General features: G+C 43.4%; 1 protein-coding gene across 2 annotated transcripts in view; it reads left to right on the forward strand.

Moving 5' to 3' along the window:
- Window positions 1–17,115, forward strand: part of LOC115163509 (mitochondrial intermediate peptidase) — a 35,600-nt gene that overhangs the window by 7,032 nt on the left and 11,453 nt on the right. For both annotated transcript variants that reach the window (XM_029715484.1, XM_029715485.1), the window contains exons 9-18: window positions 237–297; window positions 463–515; window positions 4,315–4,468; window positions 4,589–4,666; window positions 4,901–5,108; window positions 5,760–5,869; window positions 5,969–6,043; window positions 6,499–6,615; window positions 9,622–9,743; window positions 10,577–10,650. In XM_029715484.1, coding sequence (XP_029571344.1) covers window positions 237–297; window positions 463–515; window positions 4,315–4,468; window positions 4,589–4,666; window positions 4,901–5,108; window positions 5,760–5,869; window positions 5,969–6,043; window positions 6,499–6,615; window positions 9,622–9,743; window positions 10,577–10,650 — 1,052 coding nt within the window. The remainder of the gene's footprint in view (window positions 1–236; window positions 298–462; window positions 516–4,314; window positions 4,469–4,588; window positions 4,667–4,900; window positions 5,109–5,759; window positions 5,870–5,968; window positions 6,044–6,498; window positions 6,616–9,621; window positions 9,744–10,576; window positions 10,651–17,115) is intronic.

The raw sequence follows: 17,115 nt of genomic DNA on the forward strand, positions 1-17,115 counted from the left end.
GCTTTATAAGTTTAGTGAAGTGAAGGTTTGAAAAAAATTATATGTTTGAATTCCAATTTATATGCTGGAGCTTTCAGAGATCCAGTTATTTGGATACAGAATTGACTATAAAGCAGAAATAATAGTTTGTTAAATAGATTAATACACTTTTCACATATTTAGTTGAATTTGAATTAGGCCTGACAGTGAAGTCAGCAATCACATCAGCCACTCATTTTAAATCTCTTCCCATACAGAACCGCAATAGACTTTGAGATGATTAAAGACATGAAGACAAAACTCAACCCCCATAATGCGGTAAATACTGCTTTGTTGTCGTTTATAAATATTTATATTCCAGCTGATGTAGCAATGTACATATAAAGATATGAATCCATAGTGAGATGAAAAAAGGTGAATACAAATGGTGGTGTGTTATTTATTCTTGTCACAAGCTATTAGTAATATGTTTATCTTCCATAGGAGCTCATGCCATGGGATCCTCCATACTTCAGTGGTGTGTTGCGTGCTGAAAGTTGAGTATTACAGTCCTAGATCTATTATTCAAACAAAGCAACTGATCCAGTTATTCTCCGCCAACTGTCAATGAGATAAATCTGTTTGATTTCTATCTACGTGTCTGTAGTTGGGGTGGGTGAGAACTTCGTATTTCAGTGTAGCGCATCATTAAATTTTTTTACCTGGTCTTCCTCGGGTATCAGTTGTTAGGAGAGGAGCATGGGAGCTCCCGAGTGGCGCAGCGGTCTAAGGCACTGCATCTCAGTGCTAGAGGCGTCACTACAGACACCCTGGTTCGAATCCAGGCTCTATCAGGCCGTGATTGGGAGTCCCATAGGGCGGCGCACAATTGGCCCAATGTCGTACTGGTTTGGCCAGTGTAGGCCGTAATTGTAAATAAGAATTTGTTCTTAACCGACTTGTCTAGTTAAATAAATGGGAGCTACGTAAGTCTTCGTTTATTCTTTTCAATATAATCAAGTCGGATCAACTTCCTTTGCTCAGTTGCGCTGTCACCTCATTTTACCTGAAGATTTTCCCCTCTGCGTTTTATATAATTTAACTAATTATCCTTGCGTAATACATGTTCCCTGTCATTTTTAATTATGTGATGGAACATATCCAAAACAATGGATTAGAATATGCAACCTGAATCCCTGTTGCCATGCTACAGTATAGAAAGACAGAGTTTGAATGTGTTAGGCAGATGAGAACCATCCAGAATACAGTGAGGACACAGACAGCATTCAACTCAACCTGAACTCCTTGCAGGAGTAAATCCCATTTTAGTCTGTCAGGAAAGGATATCTCCAATAGCATATACAATATTTTGTATTATCTGTTGAGACCCTATGCATTTGTTCTAGTGTGCGTAATATATTCTGCAGTTTTAATGCTGATTAAGGGGCTTTGGGTGGTTAAGAAAGCGTATTATCTTTATTGTCAAGGGTAATTTATAAATGTCATGATTCACAGATGGAGAAGAGGAATGGCCTAATCTGCTGTGAACATTTGAGTGAATTGGAGATGTGGTTGGTCACATCTAGCATCTCCAGTTTTGCGCCGGTCTCACGTCGTCTTTTTACGGACATTATTAATGAACTTCTTTTCCACTCAGGCGCTCACCAGAGACCAATAAGTCTAACGGTTTATTAAAGCTTTATTGCAGACATTCCAGGTCCTGGGGGATGGACTCAATGGCTGTTTCCACAATGGGGTTTGGCACAACCTCTGTCTGAGGAGGGGGAGATATGTTGGAGAGGTTTTTTTTTCTTCTTCTTCTTTTAACTGAGGAAAATCTGTTTCCGAATCACTTTCCCCTCAGCCCTCTTCTTGGTGTGCTATGCTGTGCTGTGTTGGTTGTTAGGAGTTGGGTTTAGAATGCGGTCGGTTCCCAGGGATGGCTGGTTGCCCAGAGTTACCACCACCGCTAAGTGGCTTCTGTTGCCCTTTTCTCTTTGAGTCAGCAGCATTAGTGGTTTGCAGTTCCTACTGAAGTCAGTTGGAGAATGTCCATGTCCTACTGAAAGGAGTTTCAGATTATGTGTGGTAAATGAATGCCCAGTAGTACATCATGTGCAAGATAGTATAAATTACTCCCTTTAGTAGTCTTTAGGAAAGATCATATGATTACTGCTATTTTCCCATTAGCAGTCGGTGAAAAAGCTTACCATTGCCACTTGAGTGAAGCATAGTATACAGTGTTTACTGAGTATTCTTTCAATGTGAAACACCACTTAAATAATACAGCACAGAATGTACAGAAATACTTTGTCCCATATACAGTGCATTCGGAAAGCATTCAGACCCCTTGACTTTTTCCACATTTTGTTATGTTACAGCCTTATTCTAAAATTGATTACATATTTTATCCTCCCTCATCAACCTACACACAATACCCCATAATGAGAAAGCAAAAACAGGTTTTTAGACATTTTTGCAAATGTATTAAAAAAAATGAAATATTAGATTTACATAAGTATTCAGACCCTTTACTCAGTACTTTGTTGAAGCACCTTCGGCAGCGATTACAGCCTCAAGTCTTCTTGGGTATGACGCTACAAGCTTCGCACACCTGTATTTGGGGAGTTTCTCACACTTTTCTCTGCAGATCCTCTCAAGCTCTGTCAGGTTGGATGGGGAGTGTTGCTGCACAGCTATTTTAAGGTATCTCCAGAGATGTTCGATCGTGTTCAAGTCCAGGCTCTGGCTGGGCCACTCAAGGACATTCAGAGACTTGTCCCGAAGTCACTCCTGCGTTGTCTTGGCTGTGTGCTTAGGGTTGTCGTCCTGTTTGAAGGTGAACCTTCGCCCCAGTCTGAGGTCCTGAGCGTTCCAGAGCGCTCTTCATCAAGGATCTCTCTATACTTTGCTCCATTCATCTTTTCCTCGATCCTGACTAGTCTCCCAGTCCCTACCGCTGAAAAACATACCCACAGCATGATACTGCCACCACCATGCTTCACCGTAGGGATGGTGCCAGTTTTCCTCCAGACGTGACGCTTGGCATTCAGGCCAAAGAGTTCAATCTTGGTTTCATCAGACCAGAGAATATTGTTTCTCATGGTCTGAGAATCCTATAGGTGCCTTTTGGCAAACTCCAAGCGGGCTGTCACGTGCCCTTTTACTGAGGAGTGGCTTCCGTCTGGCAAATATACCATAAAGGCCTGATTGGTGGAGTGCTGTAGAGATGGTTGTCCTTCTGGAAGGTTCTCCCATCTCCACAGAAGAACTTGGAGCCATCAGGTTCTTGGTCACCTCCATGACCAAGTCCCTTCTCCCCCAATTGCTCAGTTTGGCCAGGCGGCCAGTTCTATAAAGATTCTTGATGGTTCCAAACTTCTTCAATACTGCAGAAATGTTTTGGTACCCATACCCAGATCTCTGCCTCGACACAATCCTGTCTCAGAGCTCTACGGACAATTCCTTCCACCTCATTGCTTGGTTTTTGCTCTGACATGCACTGTCAACTGTGGGACCTTATATAGACAGGTGTTTGCCTTTCCAAATCACATCCAATCAATTCAATTTACCACAGGTGGACTCCAATCAAGTTGTAGAAACATCTCAAGGGTGATCAATGGAAACAGGATGCATCTGAGCTCAATTTCGAGTCTCATAGCAAAGGGTCTGAATACTTATGTAAATAAGGTATTTCAGTTTTTTATTAAAAAATAAATAAATGTTTTCACTTTGTCATTATGGGGTATTGTGTGTAGATTGAGGATTTGTATTTATTTAATCAATTTTAGAATAAGGCTGTAACGTAACAAAATGTAGAAAATTCAAGGGGTCTGAATACTTTCCGAATGCACTGTACAACAAGCAAGGATGCCACATCATGTGAAGATGTGTGCCTCATCATGGTAATCATGTCTGTAAAGCTGGGCGTAGGAAATGGGCTTCTCAATGGTTTTAATTAAATCAAAATTACGTTTGGATATGCCTCCAGGGCAAGCATTGCTTGCTTCAAATGGCTTGCTTTGTCCACACCAGAAGTGAGTAATTGTGCATGCTCCCCAAGATTGACAGGAGCCTTGCAGATCAACTGATAGGGCTTCCCCTTTTATGTCTGCTAGTCTGAGAACGTTAGTCCGAAGAGTCAGCATGACAAGTGTTAATCAGAGCATCAAGTGGCTTTAGGGAGAAAATAACAGGAATCTGTAAAACACCATAATTAACTATGGTACCTTGCTAATAGATGCCTATTTGGTTTTAGCATGAGATTCCTGCAATCATCTACAGTAGCTTGTCACAGTCACACAACTGAGATTAGGCTGAAGTGTTTGTCATACTGTGGTTGTGTTTTGGTTACAGGTACAACATTGAGCCCAGCCTCTACAGCCCCTACTTCTCCCTGGGGTCTTGTATGGAGGGCCTGAACAGCCTCTTCACCCAGCTCTATGGAGTCTCTATCATGTCCGAACATCCAAGTGCAGGAGAGGTGTGGAATGATGATGTCCGCAAACTGGTAAAAAAAACTTGTATAACTTTTCAAATGTTCCTAGTGTTGAAGCTTTAATTTGTTTGCTGTGATTGTGTTTCTATGCTGTGATCTCCTAAGTTTACTGTTTTGTCACTTCCTGTCCAGGCTGTAGTTCATGAGACAGAGGGGTTGCTGGGATACATCTACTGTGACTTCTTCCACAGAGCAAATAAACCTCACCAGGTAGACAGAGCCTCACGCCACGCCCGCAACGCAACCGGCTTTCTTTAAAGATGACATGAGTTTCAGTAGATCAAAAAAAGTTTCAGAATTTCAAAATGCTGTCATGGCTGCTGTTTCTAGCATGTTCAAAATAAAAAAGTCTCTGGCCCTGTGGCACTGATCTTGAAACCAGCAGTACATAGAATGTATTTCAAGGCAGGGCCTCAATGTTCTCTTTGTCTCTCCCTTCCTCAGGACTGCCACTTCACCATCCGCGGTGGGCGGCAGTGCCAGGAGAGCGGACAGTACCAGCTGCCTTTAGTGGTGCTGATGCTGAGCCTGCCCCACCCCACCAAGAGTGCCCCCACCCTGCTCACGCCGAGCATGATGGAGAACCTGTTCCACGAGATGGGTCATGCCATGCACTCCATGCTAGGGCGCACACGCTACCAACACACCACAGGTCAGCCATGCTCATCTGACATTCTCAGAGTTGAACCGTTAACTTTAGCAGCTTTAGCCTGGCATTGTGCTTATGGGTAATTCCAGAGTGATGCTGAAAGTCGTCCTTGTCCATAGAGTTGTATGGTTTAACTTTGCAATCATTGGTTTTAGTTTGACATACATTTTAAAGTGAAAAATCGGATACTTAGCATCACTCTGTTACCGTGGTATTGTCCCTATGTATTTGTACTTTTAATGTGCATAATAATATGGGAATGACTGTATGTACAGCTCTCTCAAGTCAATAGTCCTAATAGTGAGGAGGATTGATATCAGTATCAATGGTTTCACCCTGTTGGTGGTGTTGTGAATGACATCTTATAATGATGGTCACAGGTTAGAATGGCATGCGTAGAGGCTGTGTTCAGTCATGGTGTGGAGACTTGAAAAGGCCTGTTAAATACAATTCAGAATGATACGGCTTGGTGAGGAAATCCACACTGGTTATCATTGGATTGGTTGCATGCTCCTTTACTTGTTAGATAAAGACTAAGGATACGCCTTAGCAAGTAACTCAAGATGCTTAAAAATGTCAATTTCATGGTGAGAGATATCCACTTAGATAACAGATCAGTAATGGAGCAACTTTAGACTGCTTTTGTCTTCTCAGGAACCAGATGTGCCACTGACTTTGCTGAGGTCCCCTCTATTCTCATGGAGTACTTTGCCACTGATTATCGTGTAGTGAACCAATTTGCCCGCCATTATCAAACAGGACAGGTACACAAACTCACAATTTTTTTGTGTTACTAGATGGTTTACTGTAAAGATATGGCGCTGTAGTCCTGCTGAGAAATGAATGTCTTTGTGTTTTTGCAGCCTCTGCCTCAGAGCATGGTGGCTCGTCTGTGTGAGTCCAAAAAGGTGTGTGGTGCGGCAGACACTCAACTACAGGTAAATCCCCCTGACATACAACAACAATGAACAAAATGGGTCACCGCTTTTCCTTGAATGGGATACATTAACACTCATGGGTTACGTTGCCACTGAACTCTCATGCAAATGCACAATACAAGGGCAAAACATTTTGCTCTCAAACTGTTTAAAATGTACTGGCACGGCAGCAAACACTGACAACTTATCTGCTAATCTTTATAGTAGTTTTTTAACAAGGTTTCCTATATTGTTACCGTTGCTTTAAAAACTCACTTAAACACAATGGACATAAGGGTCCTGTAAGTGCTTTGACTGAGGGATTGATGGTAGATAAGTGTAGAGACTTAACAGATATCAGCCTTTTTCAGGCAACAGAAAATTACTTAACTCTAAGAGTGATATTTGGGAACGTTTCAAAGGTTTAACATGTAACTACATGAATGATTCAGCATGTTTATTTTTTATATGGACAGATTTTCTACTCTGCTCTGGATCAAATGTATCATGGAAAACCCCAAAACCGATCAACGACTGATATATTAAAGGACATGCAGCAGAAATTCTACGGCCTACCGTACACTCCAAACACGGTGGGTATCTCGGTGTCAAAATGCTCTTTGCCTTCACTGAGTTGGTCAATAGAACTTTGATTAAGAGCTCAATTACAGCCTTTACAGTTAATGAATGTTTGAGGGGACATTATTTGCCTAATCCCCAAATCTTTACCACAGTGTCTGCCTTCTCCCGTGCAACAGAGGGACAAAAACAGAGCAGAGAGAGGGAGTTATTTTTTGGATATTCTTCTCTGGCTTTGTGGTTTTATATCTCTTACCCAGGCGCAGCACCGTTTAAGGGATTAAAGCTTTTTTGGAGGCCCTGCTCAAATAACAAAGCAGAGGTATACTTTGAATGAGCACTCCCTGGGGGAAATATTTGAAACTCTTCTTTCTGTGGTCCTTTTAATGAAAATAGTCAAGAGGGAATAGAGAATGTAAAACACAGCCATCATTTAACAGGAATGGTCATCATAAGGCATTTATCTTCATCTGTAATTATGTTGGCCATCAGGAATATACGGCACTCAGTCAGAACTATATTCCACCTTCTTTAATTGAGCTTACAAGCCACAGTTGCTTTACCCCCGCTAAAAGTCCACTTTTATCCATGCAGCTAACGACCTCCCAGGGGAGTGTGGTTAATTTCATATACTTTCCTTTCTGTCTGAGTAATTTTTCTTTAACTATAAAACCATGCCGAAACTCAACATTTCACTCAAATTATATATGTTATGATGGGAAGAGTAGTTTTCCTCCTTTTAGCCCCACTTACAAAATTCCTAATTGTATTGTTAAAGGATCTGTCATGGGATTGGAGCAAGTGAAAACAGATTTGTTTATATTCTGCTAAAAGGACCATATTTTCTTACATTTTTATTCTCTTCTCTCCCTGTGCTCGCAAAAAAGCAGTGAAGCCAAACTTTCCACACTAAACTGAACATTTGAATGGCTAATAGGTCACAGAGAGACCCAAATGATAAACACTGGGGTGATTATGACATGTGTATGGTTTATAGACCAGGGGTATTAGTTCTGACTGGAGAGAAAGACTATCAGCTGTTGTTGAGTACATGGACCAAATGGAAATCCCTGGGCCTGCGATAAGAATATTTGGAAAATGGCATTAAGCATGACATTCAATCTGCCGTGTTGATGATTCTTTGTTTTATCTGTTCTCTCTGAGTCCTAGAAAGTCAAGACATGTTCTTTTCTCATGAGTTGTGCTGTGTGGGTGATGCATAGGCCTACCCCTGCACATAAATACTAGCAGCTTGGTCCGCAAGTATGACTTTTATCTAATACTTAGGAGAACAGAGTGACATGCTGCTCTGACTTTCCGGGTCTTTGTCTGTGTGGATCAAAAGGGATCTTTCGCTGAGATGTTGGCTAGACTATGACCTTCTCAAGTTGGATGGATCAAAAATAAAGCAGAGCACTGGTGTCTGAACTGATTAGTTTGAGTGTTCACTGTCCATCTAAGTTTCAGCCATTCTTTGTCATACCTGTAATTACGTTTCATGTTCTAAGGTGTTGTGCGGTTGGGGATATCTTGCCACAGCAAGATGAGTGAGCTCAAACCGGGTGACCCGATATATGCTATAGGCCTCTGGTACTGCTATAGGCCTCTGGTACTGGCGTCTGGGCCGCTGGTGAACTTTCTCCTCATGATTTGTGCTCAGTTTCCCAATATTTTGGTTTCCCCAATGTACTGTCTCTGTCAGGAGTACTGTTTACCCTTATTAAAGTCATTAGGGCCCAGATGGGACCCGTCATGCAGACACTTTGCGGCTTAAGCCTGTTTCACGCTAGAGGATCATCCGCCCAGCCTGGAGAATTCTTTCACACCGCCCGCTGTTTAAATAAGCAGCACCCCTCTCAAAGGCAGAGTACAAGGTGCTTTATACTAGCCCCTTTAAACTCATCTATCGCACCTATCCAAGACGGTACTGTAAAGAGCACAGTCGGGGGAAAGATCTTCTCCTAAGAGCTAAAGTCACTCATTAATTTATAAAGATTTGGGCCCACATTTGGATGTTAGTTAGGGCAACTTCATTTGGTGATATCTATGTGGCTCTAGCAAGGTTCGTAAGGTTCCTTATGCATTACAGGCTCAATGCTCTGATACAATACTTACAGTACTTAGCTTTTCATTTGTGTTTTACAACCACCGTGGAGAATAGGGTATAATTTAGTTTTGTTCCACTGCTGCTTTCTGACTGTTTGAGTGTTTGCCAGGTGAATTTCCCCGGAGTCCAAAATCAGGCCTGATCATAGAGTATGTTGTCTTTACAGATAGGAAGTTGGACCCTCTAGGCAACAAGGGGAAAAGGAAATGTATGCACTCTGCCATTTAGGAATTTCCATGTTTTGTTCCTTTTAAAAGCAAAGTAAAAGGTTTAAAGTAAAATGTATACAGTTAAATCAAAGTCCATATTTGACTTAATCATGGGCCAATTGAACAGTAGCAGAAAAAACAGTGACCAGACAGTAACTAGAACAAACTTCAATAGACTTTCTTTAATGGCCCAAATAATATTGGGTATTTTCCTGAGGGGGAAGTAGATGATGATGATGACAGAAGAATGTCTCTGCTTGTCTTTTCCTTTAGCAACCTTTATGAGTGGGAACAGTTAAGCCTTCAAAGCTGAATTAGCCTTTCTCTCCAAACTACACTCTCGCCATTTAAAAAATAAATACAAATGTTGTACCTTTATTTAACTAGGCAAGTCAGTTAAGAACAAATTCTTATTTTCAATGACGGCCTAGGAACAGTGGGTTAACTGCCTTGTTCAGGGGCAAAACGACAGATTTTTACCTTGTCAGCTCGGGGGATTCGATCTTGCAACCTTCCGGTTACTAGTCCAACTCTCTAACCACTAGGCTACCTGCCTCCATGCGTAAGCTATTTTAATTGCATTTAATCTGTCTGTTTTTGTTATTGTTTTTTATGTGAGATAAAATGTTTATTTGGGTTATTTATTGGGTATGGTGTTGTTAATGATGTTGTGATCTTGTGAAATGCTTTGTTTTCTTTCGCAGGCATGGCAGCTGAGATTCAGCCACCTCATTGGCTACGGGGCCAAGTACTACTCCTACCTCATGTCCCGCGCTGTTGCCTCCATGGTGTGGAAACAGTGTTTTGTTCAGGATCCTTTAAACAGGTGAGCCTGAGAGCCATTCAGCGTGTCCTCACATAAACTCTTCATCAGGAAATACACACAATATCAAGGCATGGCTGTCTGCTGCACTTACTTGACTTTTATAGGTGTGACTAAATGCAGGGTCCCTACGGAAGAAAAAAACAGTTTACTGTAGCAATACAATGAACTTCCTCCGAGGAAGTCATAAATCGGTGAAACTTGACTTTATTAATAATGTCAAAATATATCAGGACCATTTGGTGATGTATTTTTGTGTGTCCCTTAATATTTTTTGCCATGTGTAATCACACACCGGGAATTTGTTATGCTACATTCAATGATAGTACATTATATCACTGAAAGTTACAGTACATTTGACTGCAAGTTAAAAGTTGTTTGCATTTCCAAGAAGACCGAGGCAAATGCTCTCTGACAAGCAACCTTCCCTGAGTAGTGTTAAGTCTCTCAGCTTGACATTGAACATGACATTAATATGAAATCCACACCAGCTTGGCAGGTGTGGTACAGTAATCCAGTTAGAGCCACCAGCGTCCACACTACACAGCCCCACAGTCCTCCCTATCAGCTCTGCTCTGACTTTGACTTCAGAGGCTTTGTTTAGAGATTCACCTCAGAGATTTGAGCCCCGCAGCCCTTTTTTCTCTCTCCGTCTTACTTTCTCTCCTTTCCCTTTGACATTGTTTATGTTCTACCTGTGGTTGTCGAACCTCTGTTTCCTATCATCAGCCCTGTGAGGGGAGAGCTGAGACTTTGCTCAGGACTCAGGGTAGGGAAGAGGAGCCGCTGGAGGGGAATGCATGTGGCTGTAATCTTATCTTTCCTCTCTCCCCCAGGGACATGGGAGAGCGCTACCGTAGGGAGATGCTGGCCCATGGGGGAGGGAAGGAGCCCATGCTTATGGTGGAAGGTATGTCACGGTCTTAATCAATGTGCCGTCTAAGCTGCGCAATTGCGCGGTCGAGCACCTCCTCCAGGAATGCCACGTAGAAGAAATGCCCGGCCTCGCAGAGACGCAAGAGATTGAACTACACCGAGTTTGCCCCATTAGTTTGCGCTATATAGATGAATGTTTTTTCTGTGGTCAGATCAACATTATATCAGCCCCTTTTCAATGCAACAAAACAAATCTAACTTTGCAAGATTGAGTCTGATTTTGTTGTAGGCAGAGCACAAAGGGGTAGAATTCTATTGGCGGGGGTAGCTGACAAGCATTCTTTCAATCACCCATGAGTGAATCCGCTTTTCAGATCAAAGAGCATTGCTGTGCGTGTGCACATTTGTTTATATTCTTTGCTAGTTAGCAAGTTGTTAGCGAGTTATTAGCTCAGTTACAGAGAAGTATAACTTCGGAAATGGGGAGTTACTCCTTCCTACAAGAGCACAATACGTGTAGGCTTAGGCTGTCTTTAAAGGGGCAGTGTTATATTTTGAGACAGGCTTGAATATGCAAATAAGCCAATAGGCAGAAGGGTGGCCTACATTGTCTAATTCTCTGTATGGTAATAATAATTAATTGTATTTTATAAAGTGGTTTCTTGCATCATAAAACACCTTAGCAATTTACAGTCACCTATTTGGCCCATGGTGTTAGACTAAGTAAAAAATCATAAATTAATGTCTGGCCCTTCATAATGTAAAAACGTTTTTAAAAGTCTTGTGCAATGTTGGCCTGCATTGAACACCACAGCTATATCATAGAAATCAAAAGCTTTTTCCATGTGAAAATAATATGCTCCATTGATTTTGTTGGTAGGCCTGCATTATGCTCAAATAGCCACAGTAGCCTATTGGCTACTGTTTAAAACGGTAAGGGTACAGCCTCAGTGTTCACTGTAAACGTTCCCCAGAAGTTGCAAAAAGTTGTCACAACGTACATGTTTCCGCTCACTAAAATTTGCTCAGTGCCCCAAAACATTTGAGGGAACATTGGACTTGACCTTTTTTTTACAAATTTTTTTTTTAGAGGCTCTCACCACCTCTCTGAGAGTCTCTGGACAGGTCGTGTAGTGGCCCACTTCAGGCTGATTTACTTTATAAAAATGTTTTATTGAAATTTTATCCCGTTTCTCGCCAATTTCGTGATATCCAATTGCGATCCAATTACGATCTTGTCTCATCGCTGCAACTCCACAACTGGCTCGAGAGTGGCAACGGTCGAGTCATGCGTCCTCCGAAACATGACCTGCCAAACCGCACTTCTTAACACCCGCTTGCTTAACCCGGAAGCCAGCTGCACTAATGTGTTGGAGGAAACACTGTTAAACTGATGACAGAAGTCAGCCTGCATGTGCCCCGCCTGCCACAAGGAGTCGCTAGAGTGCGATGAGCCAAGTAAAGCCCCTTGCCAAACCCTCCCCTCACCCGGATAACACTGGGCCAATTGTGCGCCGCTCTATGGGCCTCCCGGTCACGGCCGGTTGTGACACAGCCTGGGATCGAACCTGTAGTGATGCCGCAACACTGCAATGCAGTGCCTTAAACCCCTGCACCACTCAGGAGGCCCCCTGATTTACCTTTTTAGTGTCCCAGGGTTAAGGAGTGTCCATTAGACTAGGAAGGAAGGTGTCAACCAACGTCTAACTATATTTCAATGAATTGTGTTCAGAAGAGAATAGGTATGTCTGCTCTAGGTGGTCCTTGATAACCTGGTAGAACTAGAAAGAGCCAGCAGTAGCCCACCAGAGTCATAATTCCTTCACTCAGGTATTCACACCTGCTGCTGTTGTGGTTAGCCTGGTCTGCGATAGGGGCCTCAGAATGGAGGATATTTATTTATAACAGAACACAAACCTTTATACATGGTGGCAGTGCCAAGAGTGGAGGTCATCCTCCTGCCCTTCGACCCCCCCCCCCCTCAGAGCGGAGGGGAACCAGCGTTGTAATATCAGGTGACGACGGGTACTGTTAATCTCCCAGCAGGGTCACCCCATTTGATTGTCCTTACAGTTGTCACTCGGCCTATGAAATTACAACTGCCAGGGGACTGTTCACTGTTATTAGAGCTGCTGTTTAATCAAATAAAATGTTATTTGTCACATGCGCTGAATACGACAGGTGTAGACTATGAAATGCTTATTTATGAGCTATTTTCAGAGTTAAAAAAGTAAGACAAATTTGCTAAAATGTTAATAGGAAATGGTAACACAATAAAATAATTTTACTATATTAAAATCAAATTTTATTAGTCACATGCGCCGAATACAACAGGTGTAGACCTACAGTGAAATGCTTACTTACGAGCCCCAAACCAACAATGCAGTTAAAATAAATACGGATAAGAATAAGAAATAAATGTAACAAGTAATTAAAGGGCAGCAGCAAAATAACAATAGCGAGACTATATACAGGGGGGTACCGGTACAGAGTCAATGTGCGAGGGCACGGTTAGTTGAGGTAATATGTACATGTAGGTAGAGTTATTAAAGTGACTATGCATAGATGATAACAACTGAGAGTAGCAGTGGTGTAAAGAGGGGGGAGGGCAATGCAAATAGTCTGCGTAGCCATTTGATTAGATGTTCAGGAGTCTTATGGCTTGGGGGTAGAAGCTGTTTAGAAGCCTCTTTGACATAGACTTGGCGCTCCAGTACCGTTTGCTGTGCGGTAGCAGAGAGAACAGTCTATGACTAGGGTGGCTGGAGTCTTTGACAATTTTTAGGGCCTTCCTCTGACACCGCCTGGTATAGAGGTCCTGGATGGCAGGAAGCTTGGCCCCAGTGATGTACTGGGCCGTTCGCACTACCCTCTGTAGTGCCTTGCGGTCGGAGGCCGAGCAGTTGCCATACCAGGCAGTGATGCAAACTTAATGATGGTTTTGGAGTCGTGCCTGGCCATGCAGTCATGAGTGAACAGAGAGTACAGGAGGGGACTGGACACGCAACATTACATTTGACATTTTAGTCATTTAGCAGACACTCTTATCCAGAGCGACTTACAGTAGTGAATGCATACATTTCATACATTTTTTTTTTCCCGTACTGGTCCCCCGTGGGAATCGAACCCACAACCCTGGCGTTGCAAACACCATGCTCTACCAACTGAGCCACACGGGACCCTGAGGGGCCTCTGTGTTGAGGATCAGCGTGGCGGATGTGTTGTTACCTTCCCTTACCACCTGGGGACGGCCCGTCAGGAAGTCCAGGATCTAGTTGCAGAGGGAGGTGTTTAGTCCCAGGGTCCTAAGCTTATTGATGAGCTTTGAGGGCTGGATGGTGTTGGAACGCTGAGCTGTAATCAATAAATAGCATTCTCACATAGGTGTTCCTTTTGTCCAGGTGGCAAAGGGCAGTGTGGAGTTCAGTAGAGATTGCATCATCTGTGGATCTGTTAGGGCGGTATGCTAATTGGAGTGGGTCTAGGGTTTCTGGGATAATGCTGTTGATGTGAGCCATGACCAGCCTTTCAAAGCAGTTCATGGCTACAGACGTGAGTGCTATGGGTCGGTAGTCATTTAGCCAGGTTACCTTAGTGTTCTTGGGCACAGGCACTATGGTGGTCTGCTTAAAACATGCTGGTATTACAGATTCGGACAGGGAGAGGTTGAAAATGTCAGTGAAGACACTTGCCAGTTGGTCAGCGCATGCTGGCAGTACACGTCCTGGTTATCCATCTGGCCCTGCGACCTTGTAAATGTTGACCTGTTTAAAGGTCTTACTCACATCGACTGCGGAGAGCGTGATCACACAGTCTTCCCGGAACAGCTGGTGCTCTCATGCATGTTTCAGTGTTATTTGCCTCGACGCGAGCATAGAAGTAGTTTAGCTCGTTTGGTAGGCTTGTGTCACTGGGCAGCTCTCGGCTGTGCTTCCCTTTGTAGTCTGTAATGGTTTGCAAGCCCTGCCATATCCAACGAACGTCAGAGCCGGTGTAGTACGATTAGATCTTAGTCCTGTATTGACACTTTGCCTGTTTGATGGTTCGTCGGATGGCATAGCGGGATTTCTTATAAGCTTCCGGGTAAGAGTCCCGCTCCTTGAAAGCGGCAGCTCTAGCATTTAACTTAGTGCAGATGTTGCCTGTAATCCATGGCTTCTGGTTGGGGTATGTACGTACAGTCACTGTGGGGACGACGTCATCGATGGACTTATTGACGAAGCCAATGACTGAGGTGGTGTACTCCTCAATGCCATCGGAGGAATCCCAGAACATATTCCAGTCTGTGCTAGCAAAACTGTCCTGTAGCTTAGCATCTGCTTGATCTGACCACTTTTTATTGATCTAGTCACTGGCGCTTCCTGCTTGAAGCTTTGCTTGTAAGCAGGAATCAGGAGGATAGAATTATGGTCAGATTTGCCAAATGGAGGGCAAGGGAGAGCTTTGTATGCGTCTCTTTGTGAGGAGTAAAGGTGGTCCAGAGTTTCCCTCTGGTTGCACATTTAACATGCTGATAGAAATTTGGTAAAAGATTTAAGTTTCCTTGCAGCCCCCGGCTGCTAGGAGCGCCGCCTCTGGGTGAGCGTTTTCTTATTTGCTTATGGCGGAATAGAGCTCATTCAGTGCTGTCTTAGTGCCAGCCTCAGTCTGTGGTGGTATGTAAACAGCTACAAAAAATACAGATGAAAACCTTCTAGGTCGATAGTGTGGTCTACAGCTTATCATGAGATACTCTATCTCAGGCGAGCAATAGCTCGAGACTTCCTTAGATTTCGTGCACCAGCTGTTATTTACAAAAATACCTAGTCCGCCGCCCCTTGTCTTACCAGACACCGCTGTTCTATCCTGCCAGTACAGCGTATAACCAGCCAGCTGTATGTTGATAGTGTCGTTGTTCAACCAAGACTCCGTGAAGCATAAGATATTACAGTTTTGAATGTCCCGTTGGTAGTTTAATCTTCTGCGTAGGTCATCGATTTTATTTTCCAAAGATTGCACGTTTGCTAGCAGAATGGAAGAAAGTGAGGGTTTAGAACGTTGGACTAGTAACCGAAAGGTTGCAAGATCGAATTCCAGAGCTGACAGGATGAAAAATCTGTCGTTCTGCCCCTGAACAAGGCAGTTAACCCACTGTTCCTAGGCCGTCATTGAAAATATGAATTTGTTCTTAACTGACTTGCCTAGTTAAATAAAGGTAAAAAAAAAAAAATGTTTGATCACCTACGAATTCTCAAAAGGCAGCCCACCCTCTGGCCCCTTTTTCTCCGCCTCATCTTCACGCAAATCACGGGGATCTGGGCCTGTTCTCGAGAAAGCAGTATATCATCGCTTCGGGCGAAAAAGATTCTGCCAGTTATTTTCGGTCATAAGAGATGAAAGTGGCAACATTATGTACAAATAAGTTAAAAAATGAGTTACGAACGAAAAACCCAATCGGTTGGAGACATGTAAAACATCAGCCTTCTTCTCCGGCGCCATTTTTTCAAGGAGTACCGGTACTGAGTCAATGTGCAGGGGTATGAGGTAGTTGAGGTAATTGATGTAATATATACATGTAGGTAGGGGTAAAAGTGACTAGGCAATCAGGATAGATAATAAACAGAGTAGCCGCAGCGTATGTGAACAGTTTAAAAGTGTCTATGTGAGGGTGTGTGTAGCGTCAATATGCGTGTGTGTGTGTTGGAGTGTCAGTGTAGTATGTGTGAGTGTCTGGGTAGAGTCCAGTGAGTGTGCAAGAGAGTCAGTGCAAATAAAAAGGGTGTCAATGCAAATAGTCAGGGTAGCCATTTGATTAACTGTTAAGCAGTCTTACTGCTTGGGGGTAGAACCTGTTCAGGAGCATTTTCGTCCCAGACTTGACGCTCCGGTACCGCTCCGGTATCTTTTCAGCCTCCTGAGAGTAAAAAGGCGTTGTCCTGCCCTCTTCACGACTGTGTTGGTGTGTTGGTGATAGTGATGTGGACACCGAGGAACTTGAAGCTCTCGACCCGCTCCACTACAGCCCCATTGATGTGAATGGGTGCGTGTTCGGCCCTCCATTTCCTATAGTCCACGGTCAGCTCCTTTTGTCTTGCTAACGTTCAGGGAAAGGTTGTTTTCCTGCCACCAAACTCCCACGTATCTGACCTCCTCTCTATAGGCTGTCTCATTGTCGTCGGTGATCAGGCCTACCACAGTTGTGTCGTTGACAAACTTAAGATGGTGTTGGAGTCGTGCACGACCTAAGCAGTCGCAGGTAAACAGGGAGTACAGGAGGGAACTAAGCACGCACCCCTGAGGGTGTTAAAGGTCAGTATGGCGGATGTGTTGTTGCCTGCTCTCACCACCTGGGGGCGGCCCGTCGGGAAGTCCAGGATCCAGTTGGAGAGGGAGGTGTTCAGTCCCAGTGTCCTTAGCTTAGTGGGCACTATGGTGTTGAACGCTAAACTGTAGTCAATGAACAGCATTCTCACATACAGTTGAAGTCAGAAGTTTGCATACACTTAAGTTGGAGTCATTA

The sequence above is a fragment of the Salmo trutta genome, chromosome 26, assembly GCF_901001165.1.
Source record: "Salmo trutta chromosome 26, fSalTru1.1, whole genome shotgun sequence".
Taxonomy (NCBI): domain Eukaryota; kingdom Metazoa; phylum Chordata; class Actinopteri; order Salmoniformes; family Salmonidae; genus Salmo; species Salmo trutta.